At 38.7% G+C, this 23,584-nt stretch overlaps 13 protein-coding genes and 1 non-coding gene across 14 annotated transcripts; 6 read left to right on the forward strand and 8 right to left on the reverse strand.

The window, feature by feature from the left end:
• Positions 1 to 1,058: 1,058 nt before the first annotated feature.
• On the forward strand, positions 1,059 to 2,261 carry KLMA_30635 (cd12148 family transcription factor; the record flags this gene model as incomplete). Its single annotated transcript, XM_022819168.1, has 1 exon — positions 1,059 to 2,261. The coding sequence occupies one exon, from the start codon at positions 1,059 to 1,061 to the stop codon at positions 2,259 to 2,261; it is 1,203 nt and encodes a 400-aa protein (XP_022675761.1).
• A 92-nt stretch (positions 2,262 to 2,353) lies between these two features.
• MTE1 (Mte1p) lies at positions 2,354 to 3,115 on the reverse strand (the record flags this gene model as incomplete). The annotated part of the gene is made up of 1 exon (XM_022819169.1): positions 2,354 to 3,115. The coding sequence occupies one exon, from the start codon at positions 3,113 to 3,115 to the stop codon at positions 2,354 to 2,356; it is 762 nt and encodes a 253-aa protein (XP_022675762.1).
• A 488-nt stretch (positions 3,116 to 3,603) lies between these two features.
• Positions 3,604 to 5,190, reverse strand: KLMA_30637 (DUF2273 domain-containing protein; the record flags this gene model as incomplete). The annotated part of the gene is made up of 1 exon (XM_022819170.1): positions 3,604 to 5,190. One exon carries the CDS (start codon positions 5,188 to 5,190, stop codon positions 3,604 to 3,606), a length of 1,587 nt encoding a protein of 528 aa, XP_022675763.1.
• A 675-nt stretch (positions 5,191 to 5,865) lies between these two features.
• On the reverse strand, positions 5,866 to 8,226 carry LUG1 (Lug1p; the record flags this gene model as incomplete). Its single annotated transcript, XM_022819171.1, has 1 exon — positions 5,866 to 8,226. The coding sequence occupies one exon, from the start codon at positions 8,224 to 8,226 to the stop codon at positions 5,866 to 5,868; it is 2,361 nt and encodes a 786-aa protein (XP_022675764.1).
• Positions 8,227 to 8,588: 362 nt separating this feature from the next.
• Positions 8,589 to 9,677, reverse strand: KSS1 (mitogen-activated serine/threonine-protein kinase KSS1; the record flags this gene model as incomplete). The annotated part of the gene is made up of 1 exon (XM_022819172.1): positions 8,589 to 9,677. The coding sequence occupies one exon, from the start codon at positions 9,675 to 9,677 to the stop codon at positions 8,589 to 8,591; it is 1,089 nt and encodes a 362-aa protein (XP_022675765.1).
• Positions 9,678 to 10,507: 830 nt separating this feature from the next.
• dao1 (FAD-dependent oxidoreductase) lies at positions 10,508 to 11,629 on the forward strand (the record flags this gene model as incomplete). Its single annotated transcript, XM_022819173.1, has 1 exon — positions 10,508 to 11,629. The coding sequence occupies one exon, from the start codon at positions 10,508 to 10,510 to the stop codon at positions 11,627 to 11,629; it is 1,122 nt and encodes a 373-aa protein (XP_022675766.1).
• Positions 11,630 to 12,129: 500 nt separating this feature from the next.
• Positions 12,130 to 13,002, forward strand: NIT3 (putative hydrolase; the record flags this gene model as incomplete). The annotated part of the gene is made up of 1 exon (XM_022819175.1): positions 12,130 to 13,002. One exon carries the CDS (start codon positions 12,130 to 12,132, stop codon positions 13,000 to 13,002), a length of 873 nt encoding a protein of 290 aa, XP_022675767.1.
• A 334-nt stretch (positions 13,003 to 13,336) lies between these two features.
• KLMA_R323 lies at positions 13,337 to 13,420 on the forward strand. The gene has a single exon. It is a non-coding gene; the product is annotated as a tRNA-Ser (tRNA).
• A 354-nt stretch (positions 13,421 to 13,774) lies between these two features.
• On the reverse strand, positions 13,775 to 14,314 carry KLMA_30642 (uncharacterized protein; the record flags this gene model as incomplete). The annotated part of the gene is made up of 1 exon (XM_022819176.1): positions 13,775 to 14,314. One exon carries the CDS (start codon positions 14,312 to 14,314, stop codon positions 13,775 to 13,777), a length of 540 nt encoding a protein of 179 aa, XP_022675768.1.
• A 629-nt stretch (positions 14,315 to 14,943) lies between these two features.
• ISN1 (IMP 5'-nucleotidase) lies at positions 14,944 to 16,212 on the reverse strand (the record flags this gene model as incomplete). The annotated part of the gene is made up of 1 exon (XM_022819177.1): positions 14,944 to 16,212. The coding sequence occupies one exon, from the start codon at positions 16,210 to 16,212 to the stop codon at positions 14,944 to 14,946; it is 1,269 nt and encodes a 422-aa protein (XP_022675769.1).
• A 1,037-nt stretch (positions 16,213 to 17,249) lies between these two features.
• Positions 17,250 to 18,869, forward strand: PNS1 (Pns1p; the record flags this gene model as incomplete). The annotated part of the gene is made up of 1 exon (XM_022819178.1): positions 17,250 to 18,869. One exon carries the CDS (start codon positions 17,250 to 17,252, stop codon positions 18,867 to 18,869), a length of 1,620 nt encoding a protein of 539 aa, XP_022675770.1.
• Positions 18,870 to 19,085: 216 nt separating this feature from the next.
• MTR10 (mRNA transport regulator MTR10) lies at positions 19,086 to 21,971 on the reverse strand (the record flags this gene model as incomplete). The annotated part of the gene is made up of 1 exon (XM_022819179.1): positions 19,086 to 21,971. The coding sequence occupies one exon, from the start codon at positions 21,969 to 21,971 to the stop codon at positions 19,086 to 19,088; it is 2,886 nt and encodes a 961-aa protein (XP_022675771.1).
• A 268-nt stretch (positions 21,972 to 22,239) lies between these two features.
• Positions 22,240 to 22,521, forward strand: SME1 (mRNA splicing protein SME1; the record flags this gene model as incomplete). The annotated part of the gene is made up of 1 exon (XM_022819180.1): positions 22,240 to 22,521. The coding sequence occupies one exon, from the start codon at positions 22,240 to 22,242 to the stop codon at positions 22,519 to 22,521; it is 282 nt and encodes a 93-aa protein (XP_022675772.1).
• Positions 22,522 to 22,651: 130 nt separating this feature from the next.
• Positions 22,652 to 23,566, reverse strand: PET123 (mitochondrial 37S ribosomal protein PET123; the record flags this gene model as incomplete). Its single annotated transcript, XM_022819181.1, has 1 exon — positions 22,652 to 23,566. The coding sequence occupies one exon, from the start codon at positions 23,564 to 23,566 to the stop codon at positions 22,652 to 22,654; it is 915 nt and encodes a 304-aa protein (XP_022675773.1).
• Between the last annotated feature and the right edge of the window lie 18 nt (positions 23,567 to 23,584).

Here is a 23,584-nt window from a genome sequence, read left to right on the forward strand (position 1 = left end):
GACCACAGGGTAGTGGGCAAACGAGCTGAGTCGAGCAGCAGCGCTTTACTGTACTGTACTATACTGTACTGTTCAAGAAAGAAAAGCTCAGTTCAGCTCAGCAGAGAGCTGTAGAAAACCTAAATAAAATAACGCGTGAAGAAGTCACTTTCACGGCTTTTCTTGTAAAAAAAGGTATATATTCCAAAAGACAAATTTGTTGAGCGGGCATTTCTATGCTGTGGGATGGTATTTTCCATTCGATTATCGGCTATCGCCCTACGAGACTGACAAGCAGGCCCATTTTTGACCTGCAACCGCGCTGTATCAGCAGGAGTGCGCATTCTCACGCACAAATTCTCTCTCCTTCAGGCGCATTCAATGTGTATGTTGTGTGGTATACTGTCATCATTATATATTATATATATAAATGTAGTTTATACGTGGGCGTTCAGGGCAGGCATAGAACGGGATATATACGACATACACAGAGAGAGTGGTCATTTGCAACGGAAAAGGCGGATGTTTCGGGATCGATCATACATGACACAGGCCCATTCATTCTGATTGTTTGAACCGCCCTATATTGTTTTCCCGTTAGCTGATCTCATCTCATCACGCATCCCACCGCAGTTCAGCTTAACTAAGCTTGGACCCAAACTCAACTCAATTATTTCCCTGCCCATCTCATATTTGCGCTGCATAGTATTACTGTTTCCGGATATTCGAATTCGGCTGCGGAGTTCAAAAAGAAGAAGAGGCAGCATAGTAGCATAAGTGTTCAAGAACAAACGATACGTCTGTCTGGCTTGTGATTATAGAAAGGAAGCATTCAGTACACTCTTTGGTTTTTGTTTGTGTTTGGTGGTATTTAGGATTGAGGAATTAGGACCGTCAATTGTGTTTTGACTTTATATTATTGTTATTACTCTTTTCCCTCTTTCTCCTCCCCCCCTTCCCTTCTTCCGCTAGTAACTACTACATGCATGCTGTATTCTGTTACTAAGGCGCATCTATAGCAGTTAAGAACACACAATTATCATTAACATTAAAAATTTCAGAGTTTCACCAACCACAGCATGATGAGCAATAGCAGCAGCACAGATACAGGCGGCAACACCCAGTCGGTGAAACGTCGTGTCTCAAAGGCTTGTGATGCTTGCCGGAAATCAAAAACCAAGTGTGATGGAGAAAGGCCGTGTAGTCGCTGCTTGAAAGAAAACAAACTATGCACATATTCAAAATCAAACATTGGGTACGCCCAGGCCAAATGCAAGAAATTGTACAACCAGGAATACGTCGATTTGTTGGAAACGAGAAATTCGCTCCTAACGAAAGCACTGAGCCTGCTGTTCAAACAGTTCGACAAATGCGTCGACAGTGGACTTGTCCAAATACACCCTCAAAAGTATACCGACTTCAAGCATTTGCAGATGCAATCTATGATGCTTAATAACAATTCCAGCGAGAGCAACCCTAACGACAGCAATTCTGATGCATGGGAACAAACCGACATGCACGACCAGGACCAGGACGCCGCCATTCGCGACGATCCGGCTCTTGCGTGGATCAATTTGTTGAAAAACAGAAACCTCTTCATTAATGGCGAAACGGGCAAGCTCAATGTCAACGAGGTCATCTATTCCATAATACCGACGAACGTCGATATGGCCGTGAAATCTTTGAATTACACACATGGCGGGAAAGAAGAGATCGACAAAATGGTCATGAGAGGTGATCCGAATATCGGAAAATCGTCTTCTCAGGTATACGATAAGCTGCTTTCAAGAGGTTACGTTAATTCAGGGACCCTATTCACCGCAGATCATTCAAAAGAAGGTGTCCCAGAGGATTCCCGGGTAGAACTCCCGAAAAGAAAGAGGCGCAAAAACCCTACAAATCAATCCCCGCACGGTATCCCAATGTCAACAAAGCCCAGCAACGATTCCACGGCAACCATTTCGCATAATGACTTGTCGTCGGCATCGTCTTTTCCAACTGATAGAGAGCAATGGTACCCAAAATTGGAGTATAGTCAATTTGACCTGCTAGATTCCTTGTCAAACGATTTCCAACGACAGCATTCAGCCAACGTACGAATATCACACCAGCACGGTGCCGGTCAAATTCAAAACCAACATAATGATGGGACGTCTACAGTAACTGGTAACACCGTAGCTGCCCAAAATGCATATCAAGAGACTAATGAGATACAAGAAAACAAAAGCCATATAAGAAATCCGAACCCCTATGGTAGGAACAACGATCAATATAACTTTTAGTAGAACAATATTTTTGTTGTTCTCCTTTTTCTTTTATAGACATCCTTATTATACCACACACGTTCAGTGAATATAACAATATCAACAACAGCCTAGAGGACAATATGTGAATTTCTAATGACATAATTCTTTTGGCGTAAACGACCTGTTCTGATAATACTATTCGTTTGGCATATGTATTCAACAGGATTTAACGTGTTCAATTCAGGAACAGGTTCATTAAACTGCGTTGTTTGGGATACATTCAGGCTGCTTCGGAAACTATCCTGAGACAGTCCTTGACTTTTTACCTTGGACTTTTGTTCTGCAGCAGAATTATGAAGCGATACTGAATCACCACCTTGTGACTGTGTACATAGATCTTTTTTCATCACAGCTGCAGTTTGCTGTTCCAACTTAACTCTCGACTTAATCGCCGGCGGCTTGAAAGGTTTATTGACTTTAGAGCTTACTGACATCTGCTTTTTTGAAATTTGAACAGTAGACGCGTGTTTAGAAGTAGCTTCCTCCTTCTTCTCTCCCTCTTTAATATAGTTAGCATATTCAGACTTTACAAACACGGGTTTCGAAGTATTTAAAGCTTCCACTTCGTGTGTTGCAGTTAGCTCGGTAATTATGACGAAGTAAGATCCAAATATTCTATGTTCTGTATTTCCGAAACCAGACCCATCCAAAATATCTGCTAATTGTTTACTGTTCGTTATCGATTTATTACTGAGGTGTCTGCCATCCTCTGTGAATAACTGGAAACGGTTGTTCTCTTCATAGTATTTCAATCTCCCATCATGCCAAGTTTTATGCTTCTTTCGAATCTGATTGGTATATTGACAGTTAAATTCCTTTATCGAAACCATAAGGCGTTACATGTATTTATTTAATAAGTCATCAATACGTTACAACCTCCTAGACTCCGCAGAATTTCCTTTGTACTCGTGCCATTGTTTGTTTTATGATAAATCTTATTATATGTTTGGCATGTCTCAAATCAAAAACGCAATTATCGTATCGTGTAAATAATATAATATGTCAACTAGAACGATATTAGGAGAAAAAAGAATGAATAATAAATTACAGATATGATGAAGTTTATGAACTGTTATAGTTATATAAGGAACAATTAGATGCTGGAGATTATGTTAATGCAATAATGATATCAATAAGGAGTTTTTTTTTGATGATAAGATGATGATACATCAAATTTTATTTGTCGTCTGCTAAGAGCTCTTTCTTTCAAGTGTAAGGGAAGAAGACTATTCATGTTGCCTAGTTGAACAGAGCTCTGTTTATCGAAGCAGTTAAATAATATTGGCAGTAAAAATCTGCAGCTATTGGTGAATCTATGTCATCTCGATAATCCAACCCCGAATCCAATTCCAACACATGCGAATAATAGTAAGGTTTCTAATGAACCAAGAATGACGAATGAGCGCCTGAGCCAGCCAAGATCGACTGCCCATATGAAGCCCGGCATTAATTCGGATCTGTATTGCTTCTGCATGATAAACTTCATAAGTTTCTCATCGTCAAAGCCTGTTACTTCTCCGAATCCAACAAAAAAGAATAAAGGAGGCACCATCAGACAGATTAGAAGTAAAAGAAATAGTCGTGAAAAACTGAAGAGGTCAGAAAACTGGGACCAAATTGAGACTTTAGACTCTTGGCTCGTAACCGACGAGACGTCTACTCTCTGTAATGGCAAGTTTCTTTCTATATCATTTAATTCATCTAGCCTTTTCCTTGATGCTCGTATGTAATATAATGTGTCGTAGTCATTGTCATTTAATGAATCTTTCCTTTCTATCGATGCTGATTTTGGGGGCGGTGGAGTTTTAGTTTTGAATGGATTGTCATCAATTTTTTGCGAATTATCCTGTGGTGCAAAGCCTCCCTGTCTCATTGTCGGTGTCGTACTTCCGCTTACCTTTCTCAAAGCTGGTATAAGTCTTGCCTGTTCCTGAGTTTTCGAATTAGTTGGAGAAACTTTATGAGCTGATTTAGGTGGTGGTACTAAAATGCTGGAGAGTAAAGAGGTTTGTCTCCTATGCAAATCCTTATTTTCAGCACTAGGTAACACCAGCCTATTGGCTCTTCTAGCCTCCATTTTAAACAACTTTACTGCTTCTTCAATTGCTGGTTTACCCTCATGATACTCGTAATTCTCTATCAGATCTTGAGTGTTTTCATCTGTTATCATCGTGTCATTATGAGGCGGATAAAAAGATGATGATCTGTTTTTCCTCTCTGGAGACTCATCGCTCTCGTTTTCTTCCCTAATAATACTTTCTAAGGCGCGATCTGAAGAAACAAGAGCTGATGTTGATACTGTCCTTGATGATCTTTTGGTGTGATCAGTATGATCAGTGTTGTCTTTACTAGTGTCCTGCGGCAGCGAGTCATTTCCAGAATGACTGCCACTCGTCCATTCAGGGCTGTTTACTCTAGCTGAATGAACCAGCGGAGTTCCACTTACTTCTCTCGATTCCCTTGTGTCCATTAGCGCGGCTGTATTTACCGTGTCCCTACTCGTGTTTGTACTGGAAAACCTTCGCGATTGTATATTTGAAGCTCCTGAATGTGAACCTGATCCAGAGCTTCCTGAATTAATGGAAAGTCTCATATATTGTGAATTTCTATTGTTCGCCAGTCTACGTTGTCTGGAAGAGCTTGAAGAATTCGAATTAGAGTATGAGTGAGATGGTCTCGAATATGGAAGTCCTGGGTCTTCCATGCTAGTTGATCTATCTCTGCTGTCATCGCTGCCTTCTGGAATGAAAGACTCGTTCAGTACAACACTAAAAGTGCTGTCTCTTGTGTTAACATCATTTTCTTTGAAAAACGAATCATGGCGAGTAGGCCTTTGCAGAATTATATCATCTGTACTACCTTCTGAAGAGCTGCTCAGATTCTCGCTCCCATGCAAGGAAACCATGCTTTAAATGTCACTAATGTGTAGTTATGTCGCGATGATTTGTTAGTCTACTCTTTCAATTGTGTCGCGACGTGTTTTAGATTTACAAGTTAGCTTATTCGCTAACAGAAAAAAATGCGTACCTTCACTTATATTATAGACTTTGGCTCCTAACCTTTAATGTCTAGTCGGATGTTCAATGCGTCTCTAACGGCCGTCTGGTATGGAAGTGATGTGGTAGTGTTGTTATCAAAAGTGAAAATGCCAGTGAGACTGTCAATTGGAGGAAAAAGTGCTGGCTAGCAGCCTGAAGTATACTCCCAAATATTGAATACCTCCTATACAAGTTTCGCACTTTTAAAACTGACAAACAAGAAACTCTGTGCGTTTAATGAAAGTTTCTACCTTGTTAATCGTGATAGCTCCTCTATTTTTTTTCACTTTCTTATTCTTTCGAGACTCAGATCACACAGGAAACCAGCATGAAAAGGGTAAAAAAACAAAACCAGTCGAAAATCCATTGTTGTTGTATTTCCCGATTAGGAATGGTAATGAAAAGGGTAAACTTTGGAACTGCCAGCTGGTAAACGGGTAGCATTTTTGCTGGGTAACGGAGTTTGTGATGCTGGGCAAGTATGTATATATGTACATGTGTCTGTGGATATGCCATGTTTATGTTTATATAAGTTAAATCGTTCAAGTTTTAAGCGAGTAGTAACGGTACATTCCTCGTTCTACAGTACCGAACACTTCATACTCCTGAGTTTGCTCGTAGTGAATTTGGTATCTTTTGTTCATCTCAGGATCGTTCGCATTGTAGATGAAGTCTCGACATAATTTGTTTTTAGGGCTTGACCTGCAATTCTGATGCGGAAATATGTGAAGTTGAGAATGTTGCCTTAGTGCGGCTGTTAGATTGGACATTGATGATGCTGCACTTGATTTAAGTGTTGAGGAATGATTATTATTATTGTTGTTGTTGTTGTTGTTGTTGTTGTTATTGTTCGAATTGTGGTATCCATTGAACAAACTCATTTGTGACCTTCTTCTTTGTAATTCGGGATCGTTAAAGTAGTCGTAATCTAGCTCAGCATTGTCGCTTTCACTTTCCGTAGCAGTTGCATCTGCGACAGACCTATCCCAATATACTGCGTCTCTCGTGTCAGTAGGTAAAACAGGTCTTGTTTCCGGTATCGAGGAAAGCGATTGGAATGAATTATGAATCACAGGAGTGTGTTCATCCATCGCATTAGATTCTTCCTCTGTAGTGGTACCGTCATCATCATTCCTTATTAGCCTCCATCCGCCGGGCGGTAATCTTGGTGCAAGAATAGGAACCGCTGTACTTGTTCCAAAAGTAGCAAACTGCCCATCCCTTCTGAAGAATCTGGAAATAGGTGGCTTCATGTCTTTGTATATTTTCTTTCTTCGAGTAGAACTCATGGGTACTATACCGCATCCTAACATGATCTTGTTCTGTGCAAATTTTAGAAAATCGGGTTGTTTGATAATCTTTATGATCTTATGACCTTCCGAATCATATTGTGTTAGAGAAGCAGCTTTATCAATGTCATTCCGGTTCAAATATGGATCACATTTATACAACCAATATCTTCTTCCGTAAGAGGAGTCAATGTAACACTTCCATATAACGGTTTCCATATCTTTCACATCCTGGATAATAGAAACCTTTCCACTTTTATTTCTTAAACATTTGAGTTCATGACGATCATTTAAATGTTCAATATGTTGCCAGGGATCAAACGACAACTCTAATGCAACGAGTGATTTGGAGCAAGTAAATAATGCGGGATCCTGGATCGTCCACCGGTTAATGTACGAGTTGTTTGATATATTCAAAAATTTGAGTCGCTGATCAACATTGATATCACTTTCGTATACTGGCGAAAGGAAATTCACTAGCCTATCGTACGGTACATTAGTATCTCTGATGTTTAAACTTTTTAATTCTGGGAAATTAAGTTTGATAAATTGTAAAGTGTCTTGACATTGATAGTAATGCGGCGTTTTTGTAATAGTGCCATCGTCAGAATAATGAAGCGGTAGTCCACCAATATTTAAATATTGCAATGTTTTGTTGTGACCATACCTACAGAGCTTCTTTAGTAAAAAAAGTGTTTGAGTCTCAGTCCAAGTCGAAGTATGTGGATGAACCTGGACATTGAGCCACTGTAATGTGCAATTATTGTTTTCATCAGTTACAGCGGGATGATAGGAAAAGAATTCCAATACCCCGCGGGGGGTTAGTTGTAAACATTCTCCGAATGATAAATGCGTCAAATTTTTCCAATGAGGAACATCATTGATCAAAGTGTTATCATCTATTGCCGTGTGTGTTAAATCCAATTTTTGCAATTCTGGTAGTAGATTCAAAAGTTTTGATAGCGTTAAAGTAGGGATATCCGTACAATCGTTCAAGCCTAGGCAGGTAATTTGAAAATTCTCCGTCGAGTATGGGTGTGACGCCATTCTCTCCACTGCAGCATCAAAATGCTTGGTGAATAATGATCCAGAGCAGCCACAAAAGTCCACTACACTTAATACAGTACCTGGTGATAGCAGAAAATATATAATACGTTCGTCAATGTCTTCTTGCATATGTTCAGAGGCAAGAAACTCTCTTAGGTTGCCTTTGGTTAATAATAAGAATTCCCATAGTGTCTCATTAGTTAAGTTTTTAATCATCTTATTCATCTCACCGGTTCTCCCGAGTCCTATTGACGTAAGTTCTTGAAAATCCGCAACCTCTACTAGCCTTTTCAATCCAGGGTCAGCCTCCCGTAGGGCGCTTAAAAGTTTATGGAACGACTTTGCTGATGTGAAGTTCAAATACCTGTAAATGAGGACCCTGCATACATGATTGAATGTCCTATTAACTGTTGAATTTGAACCTAAGAACGTCTTAAGATTAGAATGATACTTCTCACTTGTGGCCGAATAATCATTGGACATAAGATCCCTGAATTGGTACGATAAAATCTCATACACTATTTCGGAAGGTAGACGCATAGTATTATTGGTATTCTCCACAACCATTATGAGAATAAATATAATAAGCTAAAAGCAGCTAACAATTCCCCTTCGAATTTAATATCTAGCCTTATGGTTTACGGTTCCGGCTGATAGTTAAGCCTTGAAATATATGTTATTTTTAACTTTGTCCCTTTGCGTTGTCTTGATCCATATTAGGGTGTTTTAAATAATATATTTGATATATATATAAAGTTTTCCTCTTTGCCGAGAAGGAAATCCGAGACATTGCAAGTATACCAACAAAATGAAAAGAAGTGAAGAATATAATAAGATTAATTTCACTAAGCGTGGAGTGTCTTCTTGACTGTACTATGTACATACGTAACATAGATTATGTGATAAAATATTACTTTTAAGACCAAAGGTTAATTCAAAGGTTTCATGACTTCATCGTAAAGCATTTTCTTAAGTACTTCTAGAGGTATGTCATCCTCTTCATTCTTGTCACGGGCCTCGTTGTCAATTTTCCAGAAATTATCTTCGAGGTTGAGTTGGGGGTAATCGGGTTCGTCATCGGGATCATGGTAAGTAGCTAGGTATGGATGTTTCAAGGCTTCAACTGCGCTGATCCGTTTGTCTGGGTTAAAGGTCAACATTTTCGAGAGTAAGTCAATTGCAAGCGGGCTAACATCTTTGTTAAGAACGTTAGCCCATGGAATGCCTTTTTTCATCGGCAGTTGAGAGATGTACTCCTTTGCCCTTTTGCTTTTGATTTGTTCAAAGTCTTCTAGTGTTGGTGAACCTAGTACTTCTAGGATGATCCATAACTGGTGATGGTAATCTCTACCTGGGAATAGAGGTTTTCCCATGATCATTTCTGCCAATATACAGCCGCAAGACCATATGTCCATTGCAGTAGTATACTCTTGGAAGGAAAGCATAATTTCGGGCGCCCTGTACCAACGGGTGGCCACATATTCCGTCATGAACCCGACCATATTTTCTCTCGATTGATCGCTCGAGGCCAAACAACGAGCCAGCCCAAAATCGCAAACTTTCAGATCACAATTGCTATTGAGCAGAAGATTGCTTGGTTTTAAGTCTCTGTGGATCACTTGAGCCGAATGTAACGATTTAAGCGCCCGGAGGATCTGGTAAATAAAGTATTGGATATGGTCTTCGGACAAACTCTGCTGGCTAATAATCTTCTGTAAATCGGTCTCCATGAGCTCCTGCACTAAGTACACGGACTCAAACTTCTGCCACGACGTTGGACGCACTATATCAAGTACTGATATAATATTCTCATGCGAGTGGAAAAACTTTAAGAGCTTCAACTCTCGCAATGTCCTTGTTACAAACATTGACCTCGTAAATGGCTGGATCTTCTTGATCGCAACCTTCGTATTCGTAGGCTTGTGAATTGCCGAGCATACTGTCCCATATGCACCCTCTCCTACAAGATCCACCAACTGGTAATGGGAAGGAATATCGTATGTAATCGTTCTGGGCATCGCACCTAAAATGTGATCCTTCTCTACTCTCTGATCTTTTGATCTTTGGTATAGGTATCTCACCTCCTTCTATCCTACCTATAACAACAACAATACTCGCTGCACCACTACTTGGACCCAGTATTATCCCCAGCTTTATGTACTAATTCAATATGATTGAGTAACTAACAGGACTGACGCTCTCTGGGATGACCTCAAGGTAACAAATCAAGAATGTTGTTACATCTTGTTTCGTGTTTCATGTTCCATTCCGCACATTCTCTGTTTCCAAACACGAAAGCCGTGTAAATCTCTTTACCCGGCCACATGACATGTGACCCGTCCCCCCCCCTCCGTTTAAGAGCTTCTTTTCGGATTTTTCCCTGATGGGCCTTGCTTGATTGATGTCCTTGGTTTTATCCCCCACCCTATATTCGTTATTAACCCACCTTTTTAGATAAAGCATCACAATAGCGCGCTTATCGGAGTTTTCCGCCCGGTAATTGAATGCCGAATGCAACAAGATAAGAGTGGGCTCATCTCATCGCATGCAATGGGAACAGCAAGGCAGAGGCAGAGGTAGAAGCATCATTAACATCAACATAAACATAAATATAAACAACGATAAGGGATAAGGAGAGTGGTGAGAGATGAGTGGATTAAGAATCTATATAAGCAGCTGGTATATTTATTGTTTCCATTTGGTGGTGCACTTGTTTGCAGCACTCTGACTCATCAAGAAAAGAGTTGTTAGAGGTAAGGTGGTCGAGATCGCATTCGAGTCTCGCGTTCGAGCAAAGAGCAGAAAGGCATACAGACAAAGCATCGATCGGTACGATTAGGCTGCAATTATGGGCAAGAAAGTTCAACCAGAGGTTACCATTGTAGGTGCCGGTATATCCGGATTATATGTCTCGTACTGTTTAACGGAATTGTATGGAATTGCGGGCGATAACATCTGTGTGGTGGGTGATTATCTACCTGGGGACTCTTCTGCAAATGGATACACTAGTCCATGGGCAGGTGGTAATTTCTCGTGCATCTCACCTTCGGATGAGAACACGTTGTGGTACGATAAGTTCACGTATCAAAACCTAGGTGCATTATCCAAAGCCCTGTTGGCGCACTTCAAGGGAAAGGATGGCGAGTGGTTGGGCCTGGCGCGTCGTCCTTCGTCTGAGTACTGGGACTACGACCCTCCAAAAACAAAGATCGATTCGTTGCGCTCGTATTTGGAGAACTTTAGAGTCTATTCCAAAGATGAATTGGCCAAGATTAAGCCGTCTCCACCTGCTTTCGGGATCACGTTCAAGACCTGGAACTTCAACTGTCCCGTATTTCTAGTAAATTTGGCTACTTTCTTAAAGGAAAAGCACAACGTCTCCTTCGTCAAGGCAAAGTTGACCCATATTGCCCAAGCCAAGTCTTACACTAACGACAAATGCAGTGGTAGCAATGACAAGCACATCATAATCAATTGCAGTGGTCTTGGTGCCAAACACATTGGTGGGGTTGCTGACCATAACATGTATCCTACCAGAGGTCAAGTTGTAGTCGCTGCGGCTCCTCACGTCGCTGAAAACTGTTTAAGATGGGGCAAAGACTATGCCACTTACATTATCCCCAGACCGGGCCCACTGCACGAGCTAGTTCTTGGAGGATTCCTACAAGTGGACAATTGGAACGCCCAGGACACCTCCAAGGAGGAAACTGACGATATCTTGCAGAGAACTACTACACTACTGCCAAAGATCGGTAAGCCAGAATCGGTGGCTGTGTTGAAAGTTGCTGCCGGCCTACGTCCAAGCAGACACGGGGGGCCAAGGGTGGAGAGAGAAGATTTCGATGACGATGGTCATTTAGTCGTGGTCCACAACTACGGTGCATCCGGATACGGATACCAAAGTGGTTTAGGGTTAGCTTTCAAGGCCGTTTCTTTGGCCCTAAAGGGCGACCGATCCAGCAAATTGTGATCAATTTTAGCTCCATATATATGAACTAATGAAATGAATATATATATATATGCTCACTAAATATTGTCAAACAAGCACTTTCAACCCCTGTTGGAATCTGATGGATGCCCTATAGAATTGCTGATCTTCTTGAATCCATGGCTCTTTCTTGGTCTTTCTTTTTTCACCCGTCAATCCCATCGAGAAGATCGGAACGTCGAACGAACGGAATCGCGGTTCAAAGTGTACATTCGTGTATAATGATAGTACTGTGCTAATCTGACTCGAAGGGGTGGGAAACCCGCAGATTTCTTGGAGTTCATTCACTACTGACAGTAGTGTCTTTGGTTGCAAGATGATTAAATAATGGAAAACAAAATAATATATATTATTATATTTTAGTTTTAATTTGTACATACATGATGGTTGCAATTGGTAATGGGAACTTATATTTTGCCATAGGGTAAGTAGACTAGCTGTGAGAAAGAAAGAGAGAATCCAGTAAGTAAATAACTGAGCCAATGTCTGCAATCTTGAAATCTAAGTTGAAAGTTGCTTTAATCCAGTTGGCAGGTTCTGCCCCGGATAAGAATGCTAACCTAACTAGGGCTGCTACTTTCGTAGCAAAGGCCATGAAAGAGCAGCCTGACACGAAGCTTGTTGTATTGCCAGAGTGTTTTAACTCCCCATATGCAGTTGATAAGTTTAGAGAGTATGCCGAAGTGATAACTCCGGAGGCCCCATCTGTGAAGGCCTTGTCTGAGATTGCGCGTCAATGGAAGATCATCTTGGTTGGGGGTTCTATTCCGGAACTAGAACCCACTTCTGACAAATTATACAACACTTCTATCATTTTCAATGAAAAGGGTGAACTAATTGGTACGCATAGAAAGGCGCATCTATTCGACGTTGATATTCCAAATGGAATTACATTTAAGGAATCGACTACATTGTCCGCGGGAAATAAGAATACGTTAATCGATGAGCCAAGCATCGGTAAGTTTGGTGTTGGTATCTGCTACGATTTGAGATTCCCTGAACTAGCTATGGTCAATGCTAGAAAGGGTGCATTTGCTATGATTTACCCAAGTGCATTCAACACAGTTACAGGACCCATGCATTGGCACTTGTTAGCAAGATCTCGTAGTATTGACAACGAGATTTACACTCTTTTGTGCTCTCCAGCTAGGAACTTGAACTCAAGCTACCATGCTTATGGGCACAGTTTAGTTGTAAACCCAAAAGGTGAAGTCATTGCAGAAGCCGGAGAAGGTGAAGAAATCATTTATGCTGAGTTAGACCCCGAATTCATCAAAGAGGTCAGACAAGCAATTCCAGTCACATTCCAAAGGAGATTTGATATCTATGGAGATGTTAGCAAATTCGAAGTATGAATATATTTTGTGTACATATCAAATAATGTAGTATACTTTAAACTTTAGCAACATGCCATTTTCTTTCATTACTTAAAAGTGAAGATAGAAGGACAAAAGTTCAAAAAATTGGAAATACTTAAAAGGTGTCCTGGTTACTGTTATTTTTTTATAAATGTTAATTTTTTTCATATGACATTTACCAATAGTCGTTACTTGGCTCTCGTATTCATTTTGGCTTGTCATTCTGACTACTCTGATCATCCAATATGTTATCATCGGTTAAATAATAGGATGTCAACATGCCTCTCTTCGATGAATGAGGAGGATTATATTTTATCAATATAATATAAATTGGCAACATGGCCGAGCGGTTAAGGCGAAAGATTAGAAATCTTTTGGGCTCTGCCCGCGCAGGTTCGAGTCCTGCTGTTGTCGTTATTTTTTTTCCAATTAAATTTTTAATTTTTTATTAGAAAATCCCTCCCCTAAGGATAAGCCACTGTTAAACCTGTCTGTCATTGACCATAAAACCGGCATAGAAAGCAGTAAAAACAAGAGTACAAGTAAATGCTCTTGCATTCGGATCGCAGTTAATATTTTAAAGTGCATTATATCTTGGCTAAATTAAATCAACAATGATAAGGAATGAAAATGAAAGAAATCTAAATAATAATTCAAAACGTAATAGTAGAGTTCGGAGTTTAAGGTTCGAAAAGAATGAGAAAGTTCAGGGGAAGTGGCATACAAAGAAACAAATATAATGGAATTTTTTCTAATATTCCTTCTATAGTTATTTCGCGGTTGCTGTCTTAAATTCAAATAATATATCTTCCATTAGATCATAATCTTGATAAAAGGAAGCTTCAAGCTTTGCATTTGTGTTCTTATCTTGAGAGTTCTTCCTTTTATTTGATTTAGAATTATTCAACCTTGACAGTGATTCTAATCCGTCAAATATTGGGGACATTATTTCTGGTAACAGAGAGAGATTTTCCAATATTGAGGCTATCTTTAACGATAAGTCTCCAAATATGTAAGCCTCCGTGTTTACGGCCGGCACTTGATTCCAATGCCAGCTCCATCTTGAAAAAAATAGAGATGCAACAGTCTTAGAGTCTAGCTCTGTCTTTTGCATTTGATATTGCTTTAACCTAGAATACGCTTCCTTGTTTAGTGCCACTAATCCCAATGGGAATAATATAAATCCACAAGGGAAAACATACCACACCGGATGCAACGCTTTGAAAAGAGCGAGAGAACACCAATACTTCAAGAGGACAGGATACATCTCAGAGATATTCTGATGTATAGTCTCTAAAGATATAAGCATAGGAAGAACGAACGCTAAAATGGGTCTAGATCATATCTCGTATTTTAATGACGATTGTTAGTACCAAAACGTGCTTCAAATCTCACATAGTTAAAAGCGGAATAAACTTAGTTTCTCATAATGGTAGAAGAGTATCTATACATACGAATAGAGCGGTTCGAGTAGCATTTTTTGAACTTTTGAAATACTTTGTTAAAGTTTTTGAATCTAATTATTACTCTGTTGTATTGCCTCAATTTGATTTGGCAAATGGATTTATGTCACTTATATGGAATGGATGTTTGGCAGATATTATTTGGCTATGTACTTTCAGATCTTTGCAGTAACCAGTACACTTAGCTCAAACTCAATAAAAATTAGCCTTCGAATCCTGCTAGACATGCGAAGATATTACTGCATGTTAATCTCATCGCTTTGTGCAAGGGATGAAAACCAGTCACGGCCTTTGAGGGAAGTTTGATTTTCGTCCTTAAAATTGAGCCAAAAGTGTTACCCGCAAAAACGACTGATAAAGCTAGATTGCCTAATATTACTTAGTACTTCTACCACTATCTAACCTATTAAAACATGATCATGAAAGGATCTTTACAGAAAGTACTAAGGCACAAAGCGCACAAATGTTTGAAAATCTATAAACCTTCCAAAAGATCATCTAAGGCTTGATATGTCTCTTGTGGTGAAGCTACCCACAGTGTACACCCTGCACTTCGGGCTTTGTAGTCATTAGCTGATCCCTTTGGCGCGAACTGATCTCCAATATGCAAAGTTTGGGAAGGCGAAATTGGAGAATCAGTCTTGTAAAAGTTCTGCAAAATGTTGACACCAACATCTTTACCTCCTATATCACACCAAACATCGCTACCTCCATCAAAGCAGCTGAATTCGATGTTTTGTGCTGCTGGTAACGATTCTAGTGTCTTTTGAATCACCAACACCATCTCTTCTAAAGTTTCTCTTTGGATTTGAACCTTTACATTAACCTCCAGTTCTTTATCGTATCTAAAACCTGGTACTATACCTACTGCCTTCTCTTTACGAATAATGGAACATTCAGGCGGTAGAGATAATTTTTCCTTCAAATCTTTGAAACATTCTTCAGCAACGTCTAAAGTAGCAGAAATATCTTCAGGCGACCACGCTTGAACGAAGTCCGGGACCCATTCATGCTCATCAATAGTCTTAAAACCAAACTGCTGATCTGTCTCATAATATTGGAATAAATAATTAGATTCACCTCCCATGATGGTCAGTTTTTCCTTCTGTTTAATGGGCATACTTTTGTTGGAGAAGAGCTCGAAACACAATCCAAATAAACGCTCTTTATATCTCTCTGGATCATCATAGCCTGCTGCGGTAACAATCCCAACATTATATCCACGTTGCAATAGGGAGATTAATCTTCTTACTATTTTCCCACCCTTCTCAATAGATCCCCCATCTTCATATAAAGTAACATCTCCATCGAATGTTATGAGTTTTAAATCCTTGGCCTTTATCATTGCAAGGATCTGAGCAGAATTTAAGATATGCCTGATATCGTTAAAGGAAGGTGACACCATTCTCCTATTGCATATTGCTCGTCTCCTTTCTTGGATATCAAAGGCTTCCACCAGGGGTAATGGTGTGAAGAATGTTCCAATCTGAGGAACTAACTGATTTAAACGAGACTCCTCGAGCGACATGCCAGAAATTCGTTTATTATCAATCTCTATCTTCTCAGAAATTAACCGTTCTATGTCACCAAATATACTACGGTACTGCAAATACAGCTTCTCAGCACCAGATTCAGTTCCTGTTTGTAATACAAAAGGAACTGCGATCAACCCTTTAATCCACTCGATGAACGCATCTTTCCTATGTGCCTTAAGATTATATTCGACTCTGTATCTGCTTGACATTTTCTTTGGGTCTAATTGGCTTCCCTATTGACCTTAACGAAATATTATCTACACAACTTAAGAGTTCATCCTAATATCTGTTTATAATCTGTTAAGGCTTTTAAAACCCTATTTATTTCTACCAGCATTTCGAACTTTCCTTATAAAAGATCAGCTGAATCATCTTTAAGAAAAGACCTAACACCACGTGACAGTACCAATTATGATAAAGCACGTTTATCGGACATTTTTACTTAGAGAATAATGGGATGCAACACTTGGCAGTGTATCCACAATGTAACAGCTACACATCTGAGGTTCTAAGGAAATGTTAGTTGCAAAGCTTGCGCAACGCTTAAAAATCAGCAAAGCTATGCTGCCGTAGCATATTCATGTATATTCAAATGTGTAGAATTTCTAATGTGCTTCTCGAAAAAAACCTCTTTCTACTTAGCAAAATCGAAAAAAGCTAAAATGGACCCCAAAAGGGTTCTGGGTTCTGTACTCTTTAAGGCACACCCACTAGAACGGTCGCAAAGCATATGGAATTAAAAAGGTCTGTTAAAAGAATGATATATATATATATATATAGAAAGAAGCAGGCAATGTTATGAAAATCGACATGAAGTTAGAACCGTTTCTTTCCTTTCCTTTACTTGTTTTGCTATATTGTTTTCTCGTTGTCAATGGTTTTTGCTTTGAGTGTAGACATCAGCTGTAATATATATGTAGATAATTTGCTTTTGGAAAGTTGTTTAAATAAGGGAAAAGTTCCACAGAAATACCAATTTCTGTACTTATGCTAGCATATCCGCATAAAAATTTATATTAACCTTCATATATATAGGGTATAATATTCGGCGAAACTCTTCTCAAATCTTGCATATACATACTGGGTTTTCATATGATAAGAGAGCCACTAAGGTTATATTACTCCTGAATATTATCACAGAACACTTGTAATTTTTGTTTTTTTTTGGCTTTCGACTTTCGGAGTTATTGGCAGTACCATTTATCACTTTTGTGTTGAGATAGAGAGGTGAGACGATCCTTAGATAATGTCTGATAAATATAATAGGCCATCAGAGCCTGCTCCAGCTTATGGAACTTACCCAAATCAAAACCAGCAAGGATTTAACGGGGACGGACCCCCACCAAGCTCACAGGAGGGAAACCAATATCAGTTTAGACAAGATCAATACTATAATTTGAATGCCGAAGGTGATGGTGCTCCAATTGGTACTTTTGAAGAGAAGTTTCCAGTTGAAGGAGAAGGAAACAAACCAAAATGGAATGACTGGCCATTTATTATCTTCTTTTTGGCTTGTGTATTAGCCTTTATTGCTTTGGCTGTCATTACTCTTAGAGCGTGGGCCAACCATTACCATGCTAGAGGAACTGGTGTTTACGGTGGCTCTAACACCGGTACTTTAAATACAAATTCAGCAATCATGTTGGTTGTTTCATGTATGATCGCTCTTGTGTTTTCTTTCCTTGGTTTTGTGTTAGCCAGAATGTTCCCCAGATTTTTTATCATTGCAGGTATTATACTAAACATTATTTCAGGCTTGGCAACTGCGGTGATGTATCTATCATTGAAGTACTATTCTGCAGGAATTGTGTTCATTGTTTTTACTGTCATGTGTGCATTCTGTTTCTGGGGTATGAGAAGTAGAATTCCATTTTCAGTGTGTGTTTTAACTACAGTGATGGATGTCATGAAGCAATTCCCTCAGACATGGATAGTAACTTTGCTTGGTAGTATTGTCGGCTCTGCCTTTTCTGTGCTTTTCTCAGCCGTTATTGTTGCAACTTACATGAAATATGATAATAAGACCAATAACCCCGGTTGTAATACTAGCGGTGGTTCTTGTTCAAACTCTAAGTTGATTGGAATATTAGTAGTAGTATTTTTTTGCGGATATTACATCGCAGAAGTGATCAGAAATGTCATTCATTGCACGGTTAGTGGAATATTTGGAACCTGGTATTACTTTTCCAAATCAGACCAAGGTATGCCAAGGTTTTCAGCATTTGGTGCTCTTAAAAGAGCTCTTACTTATTCTTTTGGTTCAATTTGCTTCGGGTCTTTAATTGTCGCTATCATTGAAACAGCCAAGGCAGTTCTTAGACTTTTAGTAGATGGGGTTGCTGGAGGAGGTGCCGACAGCGGGTGGGTGCAATGTATCGCGCTACTTGCTAATTTTATCTTTAGCTTCTTAGAGTGGTTGACTCGTTACTTTAATCACTATGCTTATGTCTTCATTGCACTTTATGGTAAGCCATACTTAAGGGCTGCAAAGGAAACTTGGCACATGATTAGGGAGAAGGGTATTGACGCATTGATAAATGATAATTTGATAAATGTTGCCTTGGGATTCTACACATTCTTCACTTGTTATATTACAGCTCTTTTCGCTTACCTTTACTTGAGATATACAAAGCCTGATTACAACCATGATAATGCCTACACTCCAGCATTAATGGCTTTTGCGTTCGTTATTGCAATGGAAATATCGAATATTGCAACCGAAACAATCAGATCAGGCACTGCAACTTTCTTTGTGGCTTTAGGTAACGATCCAGAGGTCTTCCATCTTTCTTATCCGGAGAGATTCGATGAAATATTTAGGAGCTATCCAGATGTGTTGAAGAAGTTATCTCACCAAAATGTCTAATAAAAACTAGTAACGCCAACTTAAAACGAAATAAGTTTCGGGGGATCTACCACCACTTATCAGAAAAACCTTTTTTGTTTCATACTAATTAATAATGTACTAACTTAGTATAATAAGTACTTCTTTATAATGAACATTATAAAAAAATTTGATATAATATTAATAAATTTTGGATTAATAAATTCAAAGAGTTAGCCTCTGTTACCGCAAATCTTCTCATGAATACATTCTCGACGAAATGTGCTTCCTCAAGTACCAGTCAATGAAGTCTTTAATATTCCCTCTTGCACGCCTATAATCTCTTTGTGATAGAGAGTTGCTAATGACCATTAATTTATTCCGTTCATTATCCTCAATAGTACCCATTTTACTTAATGCCACATCTAACCATTGAATGCATACAGATGGGTCATCATTATTATTTTTTGTTGCCAATCGGAATATCTTAACGACTAAACTGATAATCTCTTGATGTGCTCTGCTATCAAAATTCGTTACTAGACCATTGATTAGAATTGTAACAATATTGCACCCATTTTTAGAGACCATTTGCTCCAATATATTACGTCTCCAAACTTCTGGAACTTCAGTTATCGAGGTAACCGAAATTGGAGGTGTTTCGAAACCCCATGAAGACATGTCATCCAAAAACCTAATTAAAGTCATGTATGCCTCGTAATTATCAAGTTTTGGAAGACTCTCCAAATCACATTCAATAAGAGAAGAAATGAACATAGGTGCATTTAGTAAATGCTTGGGGAAGAACATTAGTAGATCATTGCACATAATGAAAAAGTCATGAACCATTTCAAAGAATTTATCTAATGTTTGCATTGATTTGAAATTATCAAAAAATGTAGAACATTGCTGACAAGCAAATTGCCACACAGCTTCTTTGATTTGTTCATCAACAGGATAGTATTCGTCATCACCGTAGACATAAATAACCGATCCTGAGAACCAAAGGTATGCACCTAACCCACTACTAGAATATCCCTTTGCCACAAATTCCGTGACCAATGGAAGTATAGGTTGAGTAAATAGATGATACTTCTCGAAAACACGACGGAAGAATTTCATAGTTCTATCAACTACCACTGTGTTTGAAATGGCATAGGTATCTAAAACATTGATTAATTTCGTGACAAGTTCTCCTATAGTGGATATCAATGGTTCTTCAAAGCCTGGTTCAGGAAATTCAGATTTTGGAGTAAGGTGTTCTAAAATGGCATATAGCAAATCGATATAGTGTGCGACTTTCACTGATAAATCTTCACTTGATGGATTTTGTGTAAATTGTTGCAATATGACTGCAAATCTTTTATTGTGCTCAGATATGAATGCATTAAAGATACTACCGATCTGGCTAGTGTCTTGATCGTTAATAACAGAACTCAATCCTTGACACATTTCAAACATAGAATACGTATCCACCGAAGGTTCAATTTTCCATATAAAATCATTCAATTGACCACAGTAGCTAACTAAAAGAGAAGAACAATCTTGACAGAAATACATTAATGCATTAGATGCTGCAACCGAAAGATCATGGTTAGACTGCCCAGCTTCAAATCCGTTAAAAATGTAATTCAATTGCATCTCTAGCAATTCATGATGTTTACTCGTCCATTCGGTGTATCTAGAGAAAACAAGTATAGTTGAGTAAACTAATTTAGGATGAGTAAGTGGTTGCACACAAAGCTGTTTGAAAAGTCGAGGAAGGACAACATTCTCTGAATGAGATACTTCGTGAGCCATGGTACGAACAGCAAATAAGGCGGCTTCCAATGGCTGCCATGCGATATTAGGGTTTTCTTTCTGCAAGTATTCATTAATGAGGTTGTATGGCTGCTGTAATGCAAGCGTGGAACCTAAGACAGCAGCGCATGATTTTAAAACATCACCAATGTTATACCTGAAGTCTTTAAACTTATCTTCCTCCTCTCTATTATCAAAGACGGTTTCAGGATAATGCAAACGTGTAATTAGACCATTGGTCAAATTAATAAAGGTATCCTCATAAGCCTTTTTTTGTTGTGCATAACGTTGCAACACCAACATTTGTCTCAAGTTAAACCAGAATGGAAAGGTATATGACACAATATCGAGGTCTGTATTTTTACAAGATAAAATCAATATAACATCCACTAAGGGCTTGAATAGAGTTGGGTTCTTTGCTAAAAATACACACCATGCTTCACCTGCCTCAACGAAAAGACGTGTAAGAGGATCCATTACTTCTTCGTATGCTTCCCAGTCCGATATATTGTTGATTGGTAGTAATTTTTGTTGTAACGCCATTAGTTGTTCATATAAGGCCCGTAAAATGGTGTCATTGCCAACATCTCTTGTTTCTCTTAATAAAACACAGAGACAATCAACGGCAGCTTCAAAAGAGTCGGAATCATTTTCATATGATGTATGCAAAACTTGGAATACTATATTAGTCAACGGTGTGACCTGTAAGACTTGCTCGATCGGAAATTCGTAACACCAAGAAGCAAAGCAGGAAATAATTTTGGAGGCAGTGATTCCTTGAGTTCCAATTCTGTCTAAGCAGGAAATTAAAAATTTCAAGACATCTTCACCGATATTGTCTATAAGTTCATGTGTACGGGACTCAAATTCATCCTGTGATAAAGGTGTAGATTTAATATCTAATGTTTCTTCTGGGAGAATTTTCAAAAACATCAATAACTTTCCCGGAAGACCATTCAAAATGTTGATAATCTCTATTAATGGATTTCGCCACTCTAGATATTGTATTGTGAACCTTGCGAGGGCAATGTTCAATTGTGTCACGATGATCTTCTCATCATACATGGCAATGAACTCAAAAAGTTTCTGCTTAAAACTTGGTAATTGTGTTGATATTTGATCCAAATCATATGTTACCTTGTTCACTAATGTTTGGCAAGCAAACATCTGTAATTGCAAATTATTAGGTTCATGTTTACTTAGCACATGAAGACATATTTCCCATGCCTCAATGCTTTTTTGGAATTGTTCCAAGTATTGTAAAGCTTGGATCTTCTTTTCTTGCTGATCAGCACTCTGAGTGCAACTCAAAGCGCTATTAATTTCAGAAATCTGATAAGACATAAGAATCAACTAATCAGACAACGCTGTGATCAATGCAATACTAACCCTTGTGGTTTATTCATTACTATTTAGTTTTTTTGAGTACTGTTTACTTCAAAGTTAAATACTTAATTATATATAAAATTTTTTAAATTGATGCTTCTACTCTGAAAGGATTCAAAGATGCCCACAGAGTAACTTGTTATACGCACACAGTAAGTGATATCACAGTGGTCTGCAGACCGAGGCAAGACGAAATAATTAACAGAGGAATAACCATTTAGAAAAAATGTCGAATTCACAAACTAACACCCCTATGGTTCCTCCGATCAATTGCATATACAATTATCTTCATCATCAAACCACTGTAACGTTTTGGCTATACGAACAGGTTCAAACTCGCATAAGGGGCAAGATAAGAGGGTTTGATGAGTTTATGAACGTAGTTATAGATGAGGCAGTGGAGGTGCCAGTAGATCCTAAAACAGGGAAAGAGCATGACGATAAGGCTGTTCCTCTAGGAAGAATTATGTTGAAGGGAGATAATATTACACTGGTTGTAGCAAACTAGCTGATAACATCAATTAATGTTGTTTTGTATAGTTGCATTTGTACTATTAGTATAGTGTTATACACAAATCTATTTACAGTGAATGACGGGTTTTATTTCAAGTTTATTATATACTTTAGTTCGTGAATTTTCAAAGAACGGAATCTTTAAGTTCTTCAGCTTGCTCTGATAATTCATTCAATTTGCTGTTTAAATTTTCGTTAAATTGTTCCATTTCACCTGATAAAAACTCTTTAACAATTGGCAATCCCACATACTCTCCGTTACCAAGAGTACCGAACAATGCATCGGAAATTTCACTTTCATTTCTCGCCGTTTGTTGAGAAGCTGACAATGAGAGTTTACTTCTTAGAGCCTCTTGAGTATCTGAAGCGAACACTTTCTCAACCGTTGCTAGAAGTTGTTCTTCTGTTGTGATGAATTCTTCTGCTGCATGAGCAAGCTGTATCAAGTTAGCGAGCTTACGTTCTTTGGCCTTGAATTCGATCATTTCCTTGTTGTGCTTTCTCTTCAAGTTCAATATCTCTTGTTCTTCAGGAGTACGTTGTCTCATCAATGGTTGACTCATAATATCTTCCAATGTTGGAATTGTCAAGTTACTGGAACGCTCTTTGGAAAGTTCTTTTAGTTCCTCGTCTCTTTGTTGTTGCAGTAGTTGTTCTCTCTTCTTCAATAGTTGCTCTTGCTTCAACAACCTTTGCTCCTCATTACGTAAAGCTTCACTCAAAAACTTTCTACGTAATTCAGCTTGGGCTAGCTTGATCTTTTGCGTCTCACTAACAGGTTCGGAGTTTTTCTGTCTTGGCTTCACGGTGTTATGAATTACTTCTTCCACATCAATAAATTGAACAGGTGGAGGATTTCTGTGAGAGCCGCGAGGATGCTTGATACCTTTAGCATAACCAACACCATTAATACCCTTAGGTTTCGCCTGCTTTACCTTTTCTATTATGCTTGTTTGATTGACGGTAGGATTCTTTAGAATACTTCTGGTAGATGGAAGAATACCACTCTTGAAACCATACTTCGCAGCACCTTTACCCATTTTGACTCTTTTAAGATA

The sequence above is a fragment of the Kluyveromyces marxianus genome, chromosome 3, assembly GCF_001417885.1.
Source record: "Kluyveromyces marxianus DMKU3-1042 DNA, complete genome, chromosome 3".
NCBI classification, from domain to species: Eukaryota; Fungi; Ascomycota; class Saccharomycetes; order Saccharomycetales; family Saccharomycetaceae; genus Kluyveromyces; species Kluyveromyces marxianus.